General features: G+C 43.1%; 1 protein-coding gene across 1 annotated transcript in view; it reads right to left on the bottom strand.

The window, feature by feature from the left end:
- Window positions 1-284: 284 nt before the first annotated feature.
- LOC126100626 (regulator of microtubule dynamics protein 3-like) overlaps window positions 285-17,832 on the bottom strand; it is a 106,719-nt gene continuing 89,171 nt past the window's right edge. Inside the window, exon 6 of the mRNA XM_049911253.1 lies at window positions 285-1,320. Within this exon, the coding sequence (XP_049767210.1) occupies window positions 1,240-1,320 (81 nt within the window). The 3' untranslated portion in view covers window positions 285-1,239. The remainder of the gene's footprint in view (window positions 1,321-17,832) is intronic.

Below are 17,832 nucleotides of genomic sequence, written 5' to 3'. Positions count from 1 at the left end.
AGTGCTGGTTATAATTTCCATACTATAGTGACCATGAAACAAAACCAGTCAACGTATCTCGACCACACCGAGAGTGTTTCCACAAATAGGGGAAGAGAAAGGGGGGGGGGGGGGGGGGACTGACACAGATAGGGGACAGAGAAAGAGATTGACAAAGGGAGGGGAGAGGAGAAGACAGACAGAGAGAGGGGAGTTAGAAGGAGATTAGGATGTATATCCAATTCCCATACATATTTACCAAATGTAAAGCACTGCCAGGTTTGGTAGGAAATAATAAAAACAATTTATTTTCTTTCATTTTTACTTTATCTCTGAACACTGTTTATTTATTTATTTATTGTTTTGGTGATCATTTTTGACTTCAGGCAAGTAACATGATATACAGCTAATTATTTACACACACATATAAAAAAGGTGCTAATTTCACCAAATTTGGGGGTGATTCAGGTAGTTAGGTACACATTTTCCTTCGAATGACTACGCTTTGCATAATTTTGGTACTAAATTCTTGGAAATAGTTGTTATTAAAAACGTAGAGCTATTCATGCAGGTTTTCAATTTTAAAGACAGAAGGTAATATTTTCTTGTTAGAGAACAATAAAAATCACAAAACTGAACACCAAAGAAACAGTAAATATCAAATGATACTTTAACAGATCGAATAATATAACTGCATCATTAACAAAATAGAATCAGTGCGCACACGCACACACACAAAATATGGAGAAACTGAAGCTGCACAGTTTATTGGAGAAAATGAAAAATTTTGCTAGACCGGGACTCGAACCCCGATTTCCCTATTTACTCGAGCGACAGGCTTAACAGCTTCCGTTATCCAAGCACACATCCTGGATAGACTCGACCTTCCGAGAGAGAGAGAGAGAGAGAGAGAGAGAGAGAGAGAGGGGGGTGGGTTGCTGATTCTATGCAATGTGAACTTCTGACGTTAATCGTATTTTTGTAACATGCAACAGATCATTCTTCATAAATAGTACAATGCACAATCACAGATTTGGACACCACACAAATATCACAGAGACAAAATCACTAACATATCTTCTTGAAATACGTCACTTTAAGACTAATACGGATGAAGGGCAACCACCACTGTCCATAAAGTAGGTTTTGCCTCCTGCCCTTTTCCATAACACACAAATGGAATGAACTGAATGCCTTTCCTGTAAGGCATTATAACAGGAGCTTCACAGGGCTTTCATCTGCTATGTAGCAAAGCACAACTTACTCCCGTTTCCTTCTATTCCTTAGATGTGACTCATATTTAATTGAAAGGTCATGTAGTGCTTTCTCTGCATCTTCATCCTGTCAACAGAAATAAATAGCATATATTACAGAACATGCTACAGAAACACACATTTGCTGCTACAGCTACGGAAACAATGTTCTACAATAGTAAGATCTCTCCCTCTAGTAAACTCCGTGTTACTGAGACTGCCTACAGCCACATGTATCATTGAGAGGGTGATGTAAGGTACAGTAGAGCGTCGATTATCCGAATGTCAGTCAACCTAACGACCGCTTAACCGAACTGTGTACTCGCTCGCACCTGTTACTCTCCCATCTTACCGTGACCAGTTTCAGATATCTGTAATGAAAAAAGTATGTGACTTAGCTGCTCGTAAGTGTGTAGGCTTGCTTAGACAGACCAAAATAAAGGATTTTTTTAAACGTTAATTTTGTATACTGTGTGTATTGTTCATGCAAAATGTGTATGTAATATGTCTATATTTTGTTTAATAAACTGTGCCACATACTATATATTCCTACTGAAGTTGCCGTTGTATGTTACTTTGTAATACTAAAAGAGATGCCTGTTTTTATGAATAAATTTACTGTACAGTACTTCTGTTTGGCAAATAAACATGTACAGTTCGATTATCCAAACAAACCAGTTTTCCGAACACCCATGTCCCCCAATTACTTCGGATAATCGACACTCTACTGTAAATATTTGTTGACTGAAATGTTAAGGAGATGGCACCCTCTTATTCTCTAGCACAGTAAATCCGGTGATGAACATTTTTGACAAAGCTAAAAATTGTGCACCAGACCTGCCCTTAGAGGCTAATGTTCAACCCAATGTGACAGCAGAGCTCACAATACACAATAACCCAGAGTTCGAACTGAATGCTGAGTACTCCCCAACCTTCCCCAGTCCCACACTTCACATGAGACACAGAAGGACACAGCTACAGTGTACCTGTCATTTATCATGCATTCTCATATAATACATCACTTGTGAAATTTAAGTAGCTGTTTAGCAGTCCTGGTCTGGAGCAAGTGTCTGTAACACATCTGTTCCTAACTACCATCGCATGGCACTGTCAATTATGAAAACTGCTTAGTGGTAAAAGAGGAGGAGACAAGATTTACCAAGTGACGAACACAAGAAAAAAGGAATATTTGTGTTTAATGTACCATTAACAGTGAGGTCATTAGAGGTCAAGCAGAAATGTGCACTGGGGAAGGACGTGGAAAGAAGATGGTTGTGTCCTTTTCAAAGGAATCATGCCAGCATTTGCCTTAAGCAATTTAGGGAAAAGCACATAAAACCCAAATCTGGATGACCATATGGAGACTGGTATCAACACCCTTCCAAATACAAACCCATTGTCTGTGCTGCCATTACTTTAACTAACTCACTCCTCGTGGAGAAAACACTGGCACATTTTTTCCTAACTAAATAAAGTAAGGTGAGGTAATTAAATGACTGATAATGACAATAATTAGTTTTGCTGATTCTGTCCGAACAAATACAGATAAATTATATCGAGCACAGTCCACAGTTAAAAGAAGCGTAAAGATTTCGTAACAGCATGGTCAAAAATGGGTAATGTTGTGTCTTTAAAAAAAATCTGTCATATGTGATGTATGTATACATTATTACATTATTATCTGTGTTGTTTATATGTCATGTATTTAGATATCTTACAGCATTTATGAAAATTTTCATGAATGACAATGTGCATTATTTCATTTTTCATACAGATCCAGTGTCACCATCTACACTACAAAAATGGAAACAGACAAATTCCACAGAAATTTGTTTTTAGCAGTAACCACACTAATTTCTAGGAATAAAAAACCAAGCCTGAATGACTACTGGTCTACCAATAAATTATTGCAAACTTCAGTTTTTAACAAAACACTGTCAAGAGACCGCTAATAGCTATTACTTGTATTGCTATACTCTTGCAATAATGATCAACAATCATCAGACCGTGTAGGATAAAACGGTGCAGAATGATAATAGAAAAGTTTGCAGGGAGAATTTTCCTATGTATGAAAATCTTTGCGTAGATGAGTCTTTAGAACTTTACAAAGATATTTTGTCCTTCAAACTGTATATTAAGAGAAAAAAAAAAAAGACCTAGATTTGGAGTAAAATTTTTCTTATCGCAGATGTCAGAAGAGACTAAGATTTTATAATTAGTACAGGTGGAGCAACAAGCCTAGATACATTTGGAAGACACTTGGAATTTCTAGCTCTGTTGTCTTGTAACTAATGCAGCCATTCCTTGACAAAGGCCACAATATATACACGATCAACTGGTATACTGCTAACTTACTGCACAAAAATGAAACTAATGCGTGTGGAACAGTTAAAATGTGATAGATATAAATGCCTGCTCTTGAACAACCACAGGCAAAGGGAGAGTAATGAAGTCAAAATTGTGAACATATTATTGTTGTGAAATGGCTCAATTAAGAGTTGTGAACATGCTGACTGCTATTCATCATGATGCAATGGCACCAACTGCTAAAACAAACAGAATTAGTGGAGAAACAATAATTGTGAAATCAGTGTGTTCGATACTACTTTTAAGCTCAATTGAATGTTTACACAGAACAATGCTGTGGTAGAAAAAGCGTTTGTCCACCCTAAAGACTTTGCCATTGTGAATTCTCATACTGTAAATAAATTTAAAATGGGGTCAAAGCTACCATTAGCAAAATTCCAATTAGAATTGATAACACAGCTCATCAAAAAGCATGGAGTCGAATAAAATAAAAAAGCTATTGGGGTTTCTTCTGTTGAATAGTCTACAAGACTGACAATCTGTTATTTTCCACAATTTGTTCCACCCATAGCTGGAGGAAAATAAAAGCCTCATATTGCTACACATATGCTAATACTCAACTGGCTTTAAAAAGAAAAAAGGACACAAGATATCAGTGTTCAGAGTGCAATGTCCTCCTTCCTGCACTTTTCAGTGGGCTAACCATGAAAAGTGTAAAATGCAGGAAAGTGTAGGAAACACAACAAGCGCAAATAAATCAATTACTCAAAACAATTTAAATTTTGCCTATTTAAAAAAAATCTGAAATATCAACTGATTTTATTTCTTTCTAGAGCAATTAGCTCACTCCTCCCTCCACAGTGCCCAGAGCACCAATCACAAAGGCAGTGATCACATATTCAACTGAATTGCACAGGTTTCCCCTCTTCATCCTAATCTTGGCCGATGGTGTAAATTAAACACAGAAGCAAAAGTCTTTTGATGAAACCACATTTAAAAGATGTTCATTTTCTAATGTGAGACTTACTATTGAGGAGCATTGTAAAATTACAGTAAATAAAACCCTTAACGCAACGGTTAATGCATTAAGGCTGGCAATCTCCATACATGGGCAACAATAGGCACGAAATCTACAGCTTCCACAAGAAGGTCACTCTGCTCAGGGACGTCCTGGGTGAGAAAGAGGGTGGAAATTGTCATCACATTACAGGGCACCTTGAGGACGAATGAGTTCGACATCAGGTCTTACCAACGTAACACTGTGCATCTAGTATGGATTCGTGTACCGTATTTACTCGAATCTAAGCCGCACTTTTTTTCCGGTTTTTGTAATCCAAAAAACCGCCTGTGGCTTAGAATCGAGTGCAAAGTAAGCGGAAGTTCTGAAAAATGTTGGTAGGTGCCGCCACAACTAACTTCTGCCGTCGAATATATATAGCGCTACACAGGCTTGCTTTGCACGCACAAAGATAAGTACTGGCGCCAAAACCTCTGCGTCAGTAAATAACTTTAAAAAAAGGTGGAAGACGAGCTTTTTTCTCCGCCCCGAGTTTTGACCACTGCATTTTCATACATTATCCAACGAAATAAATACAAATTCCGTATTGTTCGTCTTCGAATGTAGCAGCATTTCAATGTACTACAAAAATCCGACTGGCGAGACTGTTTGAGGTTTTTGTCAATATGGCCAACTCTACATTCTGAATTTTTTCCTACCTGTGAGAAGAGATGGTCGCTAATAGGAACTTTTATGAATTGTGAATCACATGTAGTATTCTCTTCACCATAAGAATAATACGAATATAAACATTTTGCGATGTATTCTTTCGTGTTTGCTGCTATCTCATTTAAATCCTGTCTGCCTAATAAACTACGAAACTAGAGTGAAACAACAGCAAACGCGGAAGAATATACATATCATGTCATGTTTATATTCGTATTATTCTTATGGCTAATAGTGATACAGTCAGAAATGAAGCACGGCAATTGACTAGATTTTTAAATCTAAGATGACTCTAATTTCTGTGCAGAATGTAACGTACTAAAGAGGCGTCTGCAGAGATTTTCACATGGGGAAAAATTTTCGCTAAACTCTCGTTCAGAACATCATGCAGTATATTATTTGGTTCTTGTTGATTATTATCAAAGAAAGCAGCAGTGTAAGTAACAACAAATAGCAGTCTCTTGCCATTGTTTCACTAATGAGACAATTCCTCTCTTTTTTTTATTGTAGCAGCGGTAGCGCGCACAAAAGCAAGCCATGCCGCGAGCGGTGACAGGCCGTAAACACTCATTATCAGAATGCGACAAACAATGCGTGCCACAGTACAGTAATTCAGTTTCAGCTTATAGTGACGTAAACACCTATAACAAAGAGAACGGCACTTATCAGATCAAAGAAAAATAAGCAATCGATTCAAACCTGACGAACCACGTGAAAAAGGAAGGGTACCCGTATAAATACGGACAAAGCGCCTGACGCATAGCAATGGCTACCTGGTAAAGCTTAACTGCTAAGCTTACAACTCGAACCAAACTACCGTAGCTGTAGCGTCATTCATTCAACCTAAATTGTGTGTCATATTAAAATGGACAAACTTAGTTTCGATTTGGAGCTGTGGCCTAAAACTTTTCTCTCCTCTTGAATTTCGAGTCTCAAATTTCAGGTGCGGCTTAGATTCGGGATAATTTTTTTTCCTTGATTTCGAGTCTCATTTTTCAGGTGCGGCTTAGATTCTAGTGCATCTTAGATTCGAGTAAATACGGTACTTCACATGGAAGTAACAATGATTCGTGAAGGCCCATTTGAGAGTTGGCCGAGCTCACCATCTGCAGCATCGTCGACAGGACTGACTGCGGACCTTTGGTACAGAGCCGAGTGGAGGGTCTGAATCAGAGACTGAGACGGTTCTGCGACCGTGTGGGCTGCAGATTCCTCGACTTGCGGCAGAGGGTGGTTGGGGTTTCGGGTTCTGCTGGATAGGTCAGGAGTCCACTACACGCAGCAAGCTGCTGCATGGGTAGCAGGGGTTGTGTGGCGTGGACTGGGCGGTTTTTTAGGTTAGATGGCCTCGGGCAAGTACAGAAAGGGCAATAGCCTCAAAGGGTGCGGGGCAAAGTCAGGATATGCGGGGACCAAGCAGCAATCGGTATTGTAATTGTAAACTGTCGAAGCTGCATTGGTAAAGTACCGGAACTTCAAGCGCTGATAGAAAGCACCGAAGCTGAAATCGTTATAGGTACAGAAAGCTGGCTGAAGCCAGAGATAAATTCTGCCGAAATTTTTACAAAGGCACAGGCGGTGTTTAGAAAGGATAGATTGCATGCGACCGGTGGTGGCGTGTTTGTCGCTGTTAGTAGTAGTTCATCCTGTAGTGAAGTAGAAGTGGATAGTTCCTGTGAATTATTATGGGTGGAGGTTACACTCAGCAACAGAGCTAGGTTAATAATTGGCTCCTTTTACAGAGCTCCCGACTCAGCAGCATTAGTGGCAGAACAACTGAGAGAAAATTTGGAATACATTTCACGTAAATTTTCTCAGCATGTTAATAGTCTTAGGTGGAGATTTCAATTTACCAGATATAGACTGGGACACTCACTCAGATGTTTAGGACGGGTGGTAGGGGCAGAGCATCGAGTGACATTATACTGAGTGCACTATCCGAAAATTACCTCGAGCAATGAAACAGAGAACCAACTCGTGGAGATAACATCTTGGACCTACTGATAACAAAAAGACCCAAACTTTTCGACTCTGTAAGTGCAGAACAGGGAATCAGTGATCATAAGGCTGTTGCAGCATCTCTGAATATGGAAGTTAATAGGAATATAAAAAAAGGGAGGAAGGTTTATCTGTTTAGCAAGAGTAATAGAAGGCAGATTTCAGACTACCTAACAGATCAAAACGAAACTTTCTGTTCCGACACTGACAATGTTGAGTGTTTGTAGAAAAAGTTCAAGGCAATCGTAAAATGCGTTTTAGACAGGTACGTGCCGAGTAAAACTGTGAGGGATGGGAAAAACCCACCATGGCTCAACAACAAAGTTAGGAAACTACTGCGAAAGCAAAGAGCTTCACTGCAAGTTTAAATGCAGCCAAAACCTCTCAGACAAACAGAAGCTAAACGATGTCAAAGTTAGCGTAAGGAGGGCTATGTGTGAAGCGTTCAGTTAATTCGAAAGTAAAATTCTGTGTACCGACTTGACAGAAAATCCTAGGAAGTTCTGGTCTTACGTTAAATCAGTAAGTGGCTCGAAACAGCATATCCAGACACTCCAGGATGATGATGGCATTTAAACCGAGGATGACACTCGTAAAGCTGAAATACTAAACACCTTTACCAAAGCTGTTTCGCAGAGGAAGACCGCACTGCAGTTCCTTCTCTAAATCCTCGCACAAACGAAAAAATGGCTGACATTGAAATAAGTGTCCAAGGAATAGAAAACCAACTGGAATCACTCAACAGAGGAAAGTCCACTGGACCTGACGGGATACCAATTCGATTCTACACAGAGTATGCGAAAGAACTTGCCCCCCTTCTAACTGCCGTGTACCGGAAGTCTCTAGAGGAGCGGAAGGTTCCAAATGATTGGAAAAGAGCACAGGTAGTCACAGTCTTCAAGAAGGGTCATCGAGCAGATGCTATATCTCTGACATCGATCTGTTGCAGAATTTTAGAACATGTTTTTTGCTCGAGTATCATGCCGTTTTTGGGAACCCAGAATCTACTCTGTAGGAATCAACATGGATTCCAGAAACAGCGATTGTGTGAGACCCAACTCGCTTTATTTGTTCATGAGACCCAGAAAATATTAGATACAGGCTCCCAGGTATATGCTATTTTCCTTGACTTCCGGAAGGCGTTCGATACAGTTCCGCACTGTCGCCTGATAAACAAAGTAAGAGCCTACGGAATATCAGACCAGCTGTGTGGCTGGATTGAAGAATTTTTAGCAAACAGAACACAGCATGTTGTTATCAATGGAGAGACGTCTACAGACGTTAAAGTAACCTCTGGCGTGTCACAGGGGAGTGTTATGGGACCATTACTTTTCACAATATATATAAATTACCTAGTAGATAGTGTCGGAAGTTCCATGCGGCTTTTCGCGGAGGATGCTGTAATATACAGAGAAGTTGCAGCATTAGAAAATTGTAGTGAAATGCAGGAAGATCTGCAGCGGATAGGCACTTGGTGCAGGGAGTGGCAACCGACCCTTAACATAGACAAATGTAATGTATTGCGAATACATAGAAAGAAGGATCCTTTATTGTATGATTACATTATAGCAGAACAAACACTGGTAGCAGTTAACTTCTGTAAAATATCTGGGAGTATGCGTGCGGAACGATTTGAAGTGGAATGATCATATAAAATTAATTGTTGGTAAGGCGGGTACCAGGTTGAGATTCATTGGGAAGAGTCCTTAGAAAATGTAGTCCATCAACAAAGGAGGTGGCTTACAAAACACTCGTTTGACCTATACTTGAGTATTGCTCATCAGTGTGTATCCGTACCAGATCGGGTTGATGGAAGAGATAGAGAAGATCCAAAGAAGAGCGGCGCATTTCGTCACAGGGTTATGTGGTAACCGTGATAGCATTACAGAGATGTTTAGCAAACTCTAGTGGCAGACTCTGCAAGAGAGGTGCTCTGCATTGCGGTGTAGCTTGCTCGCCAGGTTTCGAGAGGGTGCGTTTCTGGATGAGGTATCGAATATACTGCTTCCCCCAACTTATACCTCCCGAGGAGATCATGAATGTAAAATTAGAGAGATTCGAGCGTGCACGGAGGCTTTCAGTCAGTCATTCTTCCCGCGAACCATACGCGACTGGAACAGAAAAGGGAGGTAATGACAGTGGCATGTAAAGTGCCTTCCGCCACACACCGTTGGGTGGCTTGCGGAGTATAAATGTAGATGTAGATGTTCAAAAGCAGATTATATAAAGGACTGAAATTAAATTGAAGCTGCTGCAATACAATACAATGAGCAGAAGGAAGGTTGCTACTAAAGTCACTATAATCAGATCGTAATTATTATGAAGGCAGTGACTTGACATATTTTCCCACTCTTCCAAACACTGCAAACCTACAATACCGGCGGATGTGGCCGAACACACTAACAATGAAAATCTTAGTGTGCATCTTCATGTTTTTGTGGCGTAAAGACTGTTCCATAAATTTTCGGGCTTGCAGCCACATAAATTCAGCTTCTTCTTCTAATATTTCATCTGGATACCATCCAGCCATCTTCAGAGTGAGCCAAAGTGACTATTGCTCCAGCACTTGCTCCATCCTTTTACACCCGAGGATGCCGTAACTGTGGCATAGTTCCAAAGTTTGTCAGGTTAGTACATTTTGTGAAGTCAACTGTCATAAATAAGATTTTAATGAAAGCTGTTGCTGCTACTGTTAAGGAGGGGATCCATTTTACCCGCCGAAAATTGGACCTGGTTTCGGAACAACTGTATCGCCTGCATCTAAAGATATCTGTGGAGTTGCCCAACAATTCATGGAATTAGGTTGATGGTATCACATGGGCCAAGTCAGACTGGGTCCGTGAGGTAGCCACATCGAGACAGACCGCAAAGTTTAGCCAGCTTGAGACGTCTTCGTAGCAAGAATCTGTCATTTGATGCTCCATTATTAATATGACGGATAAAGATTTGGACGACACTATGATGATGGTGTTAAGTAAAGAACTAGAACTTTACACCCATACCAAAGGTTTTACCAATACCGACTTTCATCAGTGTCGTTGAAGAAGCTGTTCATCCTCTTTCTGCGGAATCAGCAGAAAAACTCGTCGAGCAGTTATGAAGGCTCACCCACGAAGCAGTAACATATCTGTGGCAGAGAAGGCTGCACTACATAAGCTTCGCCAGGATTCCGAGATGGTAGTTCTTCCAGCTGATAAAGGTAATGCCACTGTTTTAATGTCTTGTGATGACTATCATGAAAAATGAATGGTTTACTGACAGACAGCACATACTAGAAAATCAGTAAAGACCCTACCAACCAGGTGGTAGGGGAGACTGCTTAGCTTCTGAACGAACCGATTTCAACCACATTTGATACATGTATCACTTACTGTCCGGAGAGGATCACCATAAATGTAAGAAGCACCTACCTATCAAAGGGATGGGGTGAAAGGAAGTGTAGCCCATGACCCACGAATACCAAGACTTTATCATTCAGTACTTGAAAATGAGAGCACTTAAAGAGTCTTGCAACAAACTTTACAATAATTCAAAACATTTACAAAACCTTTTCTGTGACAACCCCCACCAAATGACGAAAGGAAAAATGTTTTTCGCTTAGTACATTTTTGCTGTTCATGCAGTAAAATGCGGCTGAAAATTGGAAGCCGTGGGCTAGAGCCCATGACGCGCCCTGTGGATGGCTCCCTAGAGGCGCCGCTCAGCAACAACAGTAGTGGAGCAGCAGTACGAAATGCAGAAGTCGTCTGCATACAGAGAATGTGAGACAGAGGGCCTGACAGCCACTGCTAGACTGTTAATGGCCACTAAAAATAGAGAGAGACTCAATACAGAGCCCTGCGGGACTCCATTCTCCTGGATATGTATGGAACCATGGGAGTCACCAACTTGGATACAGAAAGTACGGAGCGACAGGAAGTTTTGGATAAAAATTGGGAATGGTCCCCGGAGACCCCACTCATACAATGCGGCAAGGATATGACGTCGCCAAGTCGTGTCGTATGCTTTACATAAGTAAAAAAAGACAGCAATTAGGTGTTGCCATCTGGAAAAGGCTGTTTGGATGGCAGACTTGATGGACACAAGATTATCAGTGGTAGATTGACCCTGGCAGAAGCTGCCCTGACATGGAGCCAGCAAGCCACGTGTCTCCAAAACCCAACCGAACCGCCGACATACCATACGTTCCAGTAGCTTACAAAGAACGTTGGTGAGGCTGATAGCTATCCACATCAAGCACTGGAATAATGGTGCTCTCCCGCCACTGTGATGGAAAGACACCATCACACCAGATCTGGTTGAAAATGATGAGAAGATGTCGCTTGTAGTCAGATGAGAGATGTTTAATCATCTGTCTGTGGATGCGATCAGGCCCAGGAGCTGTGTCGGGGCAATGTGCAAGGGCACTGAGGAGCTCCCACTCTGTAAATGGGGCGTTATAGGATTCACTGCAGCGTGTAGTGAACGAGAGGACATTCCCTTACAGCAGCCATTTGAGTGTGCAAAAGGCTGGGGGATAATCCTCCTATGCAGAGGCATGAGCAAAGTGCTCAGCAATCCCGTTTGTGTCGGTACATAACTCGCCATTTATGGTAACACCGGAGACGGCTGTTGGAGGCCTGGTACCCGAAAAGATGTTTGGTCTTTGCCCAGATTTGGGAAGGTGACGTGTGGCACCCAATGGAGACGTATCTCTCCTAACACTCCTCCTTCCATTGTTTGATAAGGTAGCAAACACGCGCACAGAGCCGTTTAAAAGCTATGAGGTGCTCCAGGGAAGTGGGCCTATTATGCCACTGTAAAGCTCGCCACCACTCTTTAATTGCTTCAGCAATTTGGCGACCACCAAAGGACTGCCCTGTGCCTCGGGCACCCTAAAGAGCGAGGGATCGCGTTTTCTGCTGCAGAAACAATTGTGCTAGTCACCTGCTCAACTATCACATCGATGTTACCGTGTGGGGGAGATTCAGCGGTGACAGCAGAGGTTCCCCAGTCTGCCTTGTTCAAAGCCCATCTGGGCAGGCATCCATGTGCCCAATGCTGGGGCAGTGACAGGAAGATAGGGAAGTGGTCACTACCACGTAGGTCGTCATGTGCTCTCCAGTGAATAGATGGGAGAAGTCCTGGGCTGCAAATTGATAAATCAATGGCCGAGTAAATATCATGAGCCACACTGAAATGTGTGGCAGCCCCAGTATTTAAAAGGCAAAGGTTGAATTGCAACAGTAAAGTACTTTGACATCTCTACCTCGGCCAGTAAACATGGTACCACCCCACAAGGGGTTATGGGCATTAAAATCTCCCGGAAGTAGGAAAAGGTTAGGGAGTTGATCAATCAGTGCAGCTAATACATTCAGGGGTACTGCACCATCTGGTGGAAGATATACATCGCAGACAGTTATTTCCTGTGTTGTCCTTATTCTGGCAGCCACAGCTTTAAGAGGGGCACTTGTTCACTACAGACCGAGTTTAGGACATAAACGCAAACTCCATCTGACACTCGATTATAGTTGCTATAGTTCCTGTAATATCCCTTACAGCTGCGGAGAGCAGGGGTCCGCATTGCTGGGAACCAGGTTTCCTGGAGGGCAATGCAGACGGCAGATGTAAAGCTTAACAGTTGCCGTAGCTCAGCCAGGCGGTGGAAAAAACCGCAGCAATTCCACTGGAGGATGACATCGTGAGACTGGGAAGGCATGGAACATTCAATGAGGCAGTTTACACCTCGGAGTCACCTGCTGCCACCGATTTATTGCCTGAGCAGTCTATATCCATTGTGTCCGAGGGTCTGGCGAGATCTAGGTCCTCAGCGGACGCCAAAATCTCCACCCCATACTCAGCCGCAGAGCTTGTAGGTAGCAGTGGTGTGGGTGCCATCACAATTTCCTTGGTCGTAGGGGTTTTCTTTTTGGATTTCTCTCGCTGCTCCTTTGGTTTCCCTGGATGGGAGGACTTCACTGGCTCAGTCTCTAGGGCTGAGGATGAGTGTGAAGCCGTACGACCAGCTGCTTTCGGGCTTTTCAGCCACTGGCGGGTGTCATCTTTTCCACTAACAGAAACCTGGGAAGGGAGTAACCTAAGGGACCCCTTCCTAGAGAGAGGAGCCGAAGAAGGCTTACGCTTCTCCAGCTTAGAAGTGGGGACGGATGTCCCCGATGGTGTGTGTGTGTGTGTGTGTGTGTGTGTGTGTTGCTCCCGAAGTAGGTGGTGTAGGAGCAACAGGGAGGGAAATGCCCCCACCATTAAGGGGGCAGGTGAAGTCTTCCAGCTCTGAGAGGTGACCTGGGTTGGCAGAAATGATGGTGCCAGAAGTGTTGTAGCAGCAGCGTAAGACGATGTCATGCGCACAGGATGCAGGCGTTCAAATTTTCTCTTAGCCTCAGTGTACGTCAGTCTGTCCAGGGTCTTGTACTCCACGATTTTCCTTTCTTTCTGGAGAATCCTGCACTCAGGCGAGCAAGGCGAATGGTGCTCTTCACAGTTGACACAGATGGGAGGCGGGGCACATGGAGTATTGGGATGTGATGGGCGTCCGCAATCTCGGCATGTGACGCTGGAAGTAAAGCAGGAAGACATATGACCGAACTTCCAGCAATTAAAGCACCGCATCGGGGAAGGGATATAGGGCTTTCATCACACTGGTAGACCATCACCTTGACCTTCTCGGGCAATGTATCACTCACAAAGGCCAAGATGAAGGCACTGGTGGCGACCAGATTATCCTTCAGACCCTGGTGGACACACCAGACAAAATGTACACTTCGCCGTTCTACAATTGGCACGCAGCTCATCGTCGGACTGCAAAAGAAGGTCTCTGTGAAATATGATACCCTGGACCACCATACTTAAGCTCTTATGGGGCGTGATGGTTACAGAAATATCCCCCAACTTGTCACAAGCGAGTAACTCCCGTGACTGGGCAGAGGATGCAGTTTTGGACAAGACTGACCCAGATCTCATTTTGGAAAAGCCCTCCACCTCCCCGAACTTGTCTTCTAAATGCTCAACAAAAAACAGAGGCTTCATTGTCATGAAAGATTCCCCATCAGCTCGAACATACAAGGTATCGGGACGAATAAGATCCGCTGCCATCCTTAGCCTGACATTCCTCTCATGGTGTGGCCAGGGAGGGGAACAATTTGGGGTCATACTTCTGTGCATTGAATTGAGCTCGTGATCGCTTAGAGACTGCTGGGGTTTCACCACCAGCAAGAGATGATGGACTATGCTTCATCGCGTGCCACCACCCTGATGCCACCCACTCCGACCAGGAGTCCTCCCCATGGGCAAAACCCAGCTGCAGCAAAGGCCACCTGGCAGGATGGCCATTGCTGGGAGTTCCGATGCCCCAAGGGGATGTACATCTACCCCTTGACATATGTGGGGAGTTAACAGCGCAGGCACCAGCAGAGCGATCCCTGTGTGGTCAGGGGGCTACAACCAACAGGGTACATGGCGGCCCCACCAGAATGGACTGGCTACTGTGCTGAACATCAGGTGCAAAGAAGTCCATGGTCATCGTTGACGCAGAAATCGGCACTGCATAGTGCATGGTGGAAAACGCACCCAGTAAGGTGTCCTCACCCCAGAGATGGAGAATGGGCAGGGCTGCAATACGACAACGAGAAAGTGGGCTAAAGATCTAAATGCACGATGAACACGAAGCAACTTTTAAGGCGCCCTTCCCCAATTGGCTCGCTCTTTGGGAAAATTTTGTAGAATGGAGGTCAAACCCTACAGGGGACCGTCACATAAAGGCCGAAACGTGAAACTCCATTTAGTCGCCTCATATGACAGACAGGAATACCTTGGGCCTATTCTAACTCCCGGATCTGCAGGGGAGAGTTATATTTGTGGCAGCCTTTTTGTTGTGCCTATTTGTAACTCAGAATTTCTGCTATATGGTGAGTAGCAACTTTCCTTTTCACAGTATTGTTACATTCCATCCTGGATTTTCCATCGTTTGATTTTCAACTGTATTTAAGACACATTTGAACACAGTATTGCCATATGCCACTGAACGTACCTGCTAATTTATATCACTGGATGACACACAGTTCAGGAGATATGATATCAAACACTGAGCTACACAAAAACAAAACTGCAGGGCGAAATTCACTAGAGATACAGATAAAATATGTGTACAAATACCTATTCTATATCTGTACCTATACTAACAATGAACATTGGGTACTTTAGAATGTGTATATCATGACCAATTGACCAATACATGGCACTGTAATAAGCATCAGAATATGCATACTAATGGACACATGGCACACAGCTGTTCCTTAGTTTGTCTCCTAGATACTCAGCATGATGTTTCCATGAAGGATGGCGTGCTGCTGGTAAAGCTCTTTTACAAGAACAGTGGCTGCACACCAGCAGCCCTGCAAAAGTTCTGGACACTCAAGGGAATGAAAAAGAGGTATTGGTCCGATGTCTGCTACGGGTTTGGAGAAAATTATTGCAAAATTCGAAAAGACAGTTTCTGTTGGAGTGCAATGTGGCACAGGGAGGAAAGCAGATAATCCAACATCTGCTGAAAATGTGGCCACACCATTGCAGGAGGGGTCAAGCATGGTGAACAAACACTGCACGGGGAACTACCTGCGAGCATGGTGCATAAAATCCTATGAAACATCCTGCACTGCTATCCACACATTACTGATATTAATGCGTGCTGACCTTCCAGCATTTCTGCAAAGTTGATGATGTGGTGTAGGTTGATGGCACTGTTTATTGTAGGGCCATATCTTTTCAAAGAGGTGAGCCCTGTGGGTACTGTTACCTGTTCCATCACATATGGACTATCAGACCAATTGTGTGATTGGATTGAGGAGTTCCTAGATAACAGGACGCAGCATGTTATTCTCAATGGAGAGAAGTCTTCCGAAGTAAGAGTAATTTCAGGTGTGCCGCAGGGGAGTGTCATAGGACCGTTGCTATTCACAATATACATAAATGACATGGTGGATGACATCGGAAGTTCACTGAGGCTTTTTGCAGATGATGCTGTGGTGTATCGAGAGGTTGTAACAATGGAAAATTGTACTGAAATGCAGGAGGATCTGCAGCGAATTGACGCATGGTGCAGGGAATGGCAACTGAATCTCAATGTAGACAAGTGTAATGTGCTGCGAATACACAGAAAGATAGATCCTTTATCATTTAGCTACAAAATAGCAGGTCAGCAACTGGAAGCAGTTAATACCATAAATTATCTGGGAGTACGCATTAGGAGTGATTTAAAATGGAATGATCATATAATGTTGATTGTCGGTAAAGCAGATGCCAGACTGAGATTCATTGGAAGAATCCTAAGGAAATGCAATCCGAAAACAAAGGAAGTAGGTTACAGTACCCTTGTTCGCCCACTGCTTGAATACTGCTCAGCAGTGTGGGATCCGTACCAGATAGGGTTGATACAAGTCATAGAGAAGATCCAACGGAGAGCAGCGCGCTTCGTTACAGGATCATTTAGTAATCGCGAAAGCGTTACGGAGATGATAGATAAACTCCAGTGGAAGACTCTGCAGGAGAGACGCTCAGTAGCTCGGTACGGGCTTTTGTCAAAGTTTCGAGAACATACCTTCACCGAAGAGTCAAGCAGTATATTGCTCCCTCCTACGTATATCTCGCGAAGAGACCATGAGGATAAAATCAGAGAGATTAGAGCCCACACAGAGGCATACCGACAATCCTTCTTTCCACGAACAATACGAGACTGGAATAGAAGGGAGAACCGATAGAGGTACTGAAGGTACCCTCCGCCACACACCGTCAGGTGGCTTGCGGAGTATGGATGTAGATGTAGATGTAGATGGGAAACATTACGATAAACTTCTGTGCACCAATGTTATTCCAACACTTCAACAGTGTGGATGTGTGGGTAGGGCCATTTTTAAGCAATATGGCACTCCTCTGCTCACTGCATAGACAGTGAAGTGGCTGCTGCAGAGACATTTTAGAAATGCTAGAATTACCAGCCGTCATTTCTCTACAGCCCCGCTGTGCAGATTACCCGATCTTAATCCACGACTTCCAGCCATGGCGTTATCTGAAAAATGCTGTGTTCAGTGTTGCAACTACAAAAGTAACTGAACTGGCATTGCGCAACGCATTCTGAATGTGACCGCTGAGACACTTTTGTCTGTTGTGGGGTGTGCTGTTTATCAATTCAACTAGTGGCAGAAACTGGTGGACAGTATATCGAACACATTTTGGGCCAGTCTCACGACAATTATAAACCAAAGTCTTTTGATTTTTATGCAGTTTTTAACCTCAGGACAATTAAAAACCAATGCCATTTTTGATTTTCATATAGTTTTTGGCTGTAGGGCAGTTAAAAACCAGTCATTTTGCTTTCTATGTGGATTTTGGCCTCAGGACAATTAGAAACCTATTTTTCCCATCCTACGTAGAACTATCTTGCCACGGTGGATGGACTTGCCTCACAGTACCACAACTGTTGACTGCCAAACTTGTGCAATCAAGCACACTGAACAGTGTGGATGGTGTAATATTAAACTCAAACCAAAGCAGTGAGGGCAGCTGATTGTATTGCACATA

The sequence above is a fragment of the Schistocerca cancellata genome, chromosome 9, assembly GCF_023864275.1.
Source record: "Schistocerca cancellata isolate TAMUIC-IGC-003103 chromosome 9, iqSchCanc2.1, whole genome shotgun sequence".
Classification (NCBI taxonomy): Eukaryota; Metazoa; Arthropoda; class Insecta; order Orthoptera; family Acrididae; genus Schistocerca; species Schistocerca cancellata.
Note: the sequence above shows the minus strand (reverse complement) of the source record. Positions and strands in the feature narration are given on the sequence as shown.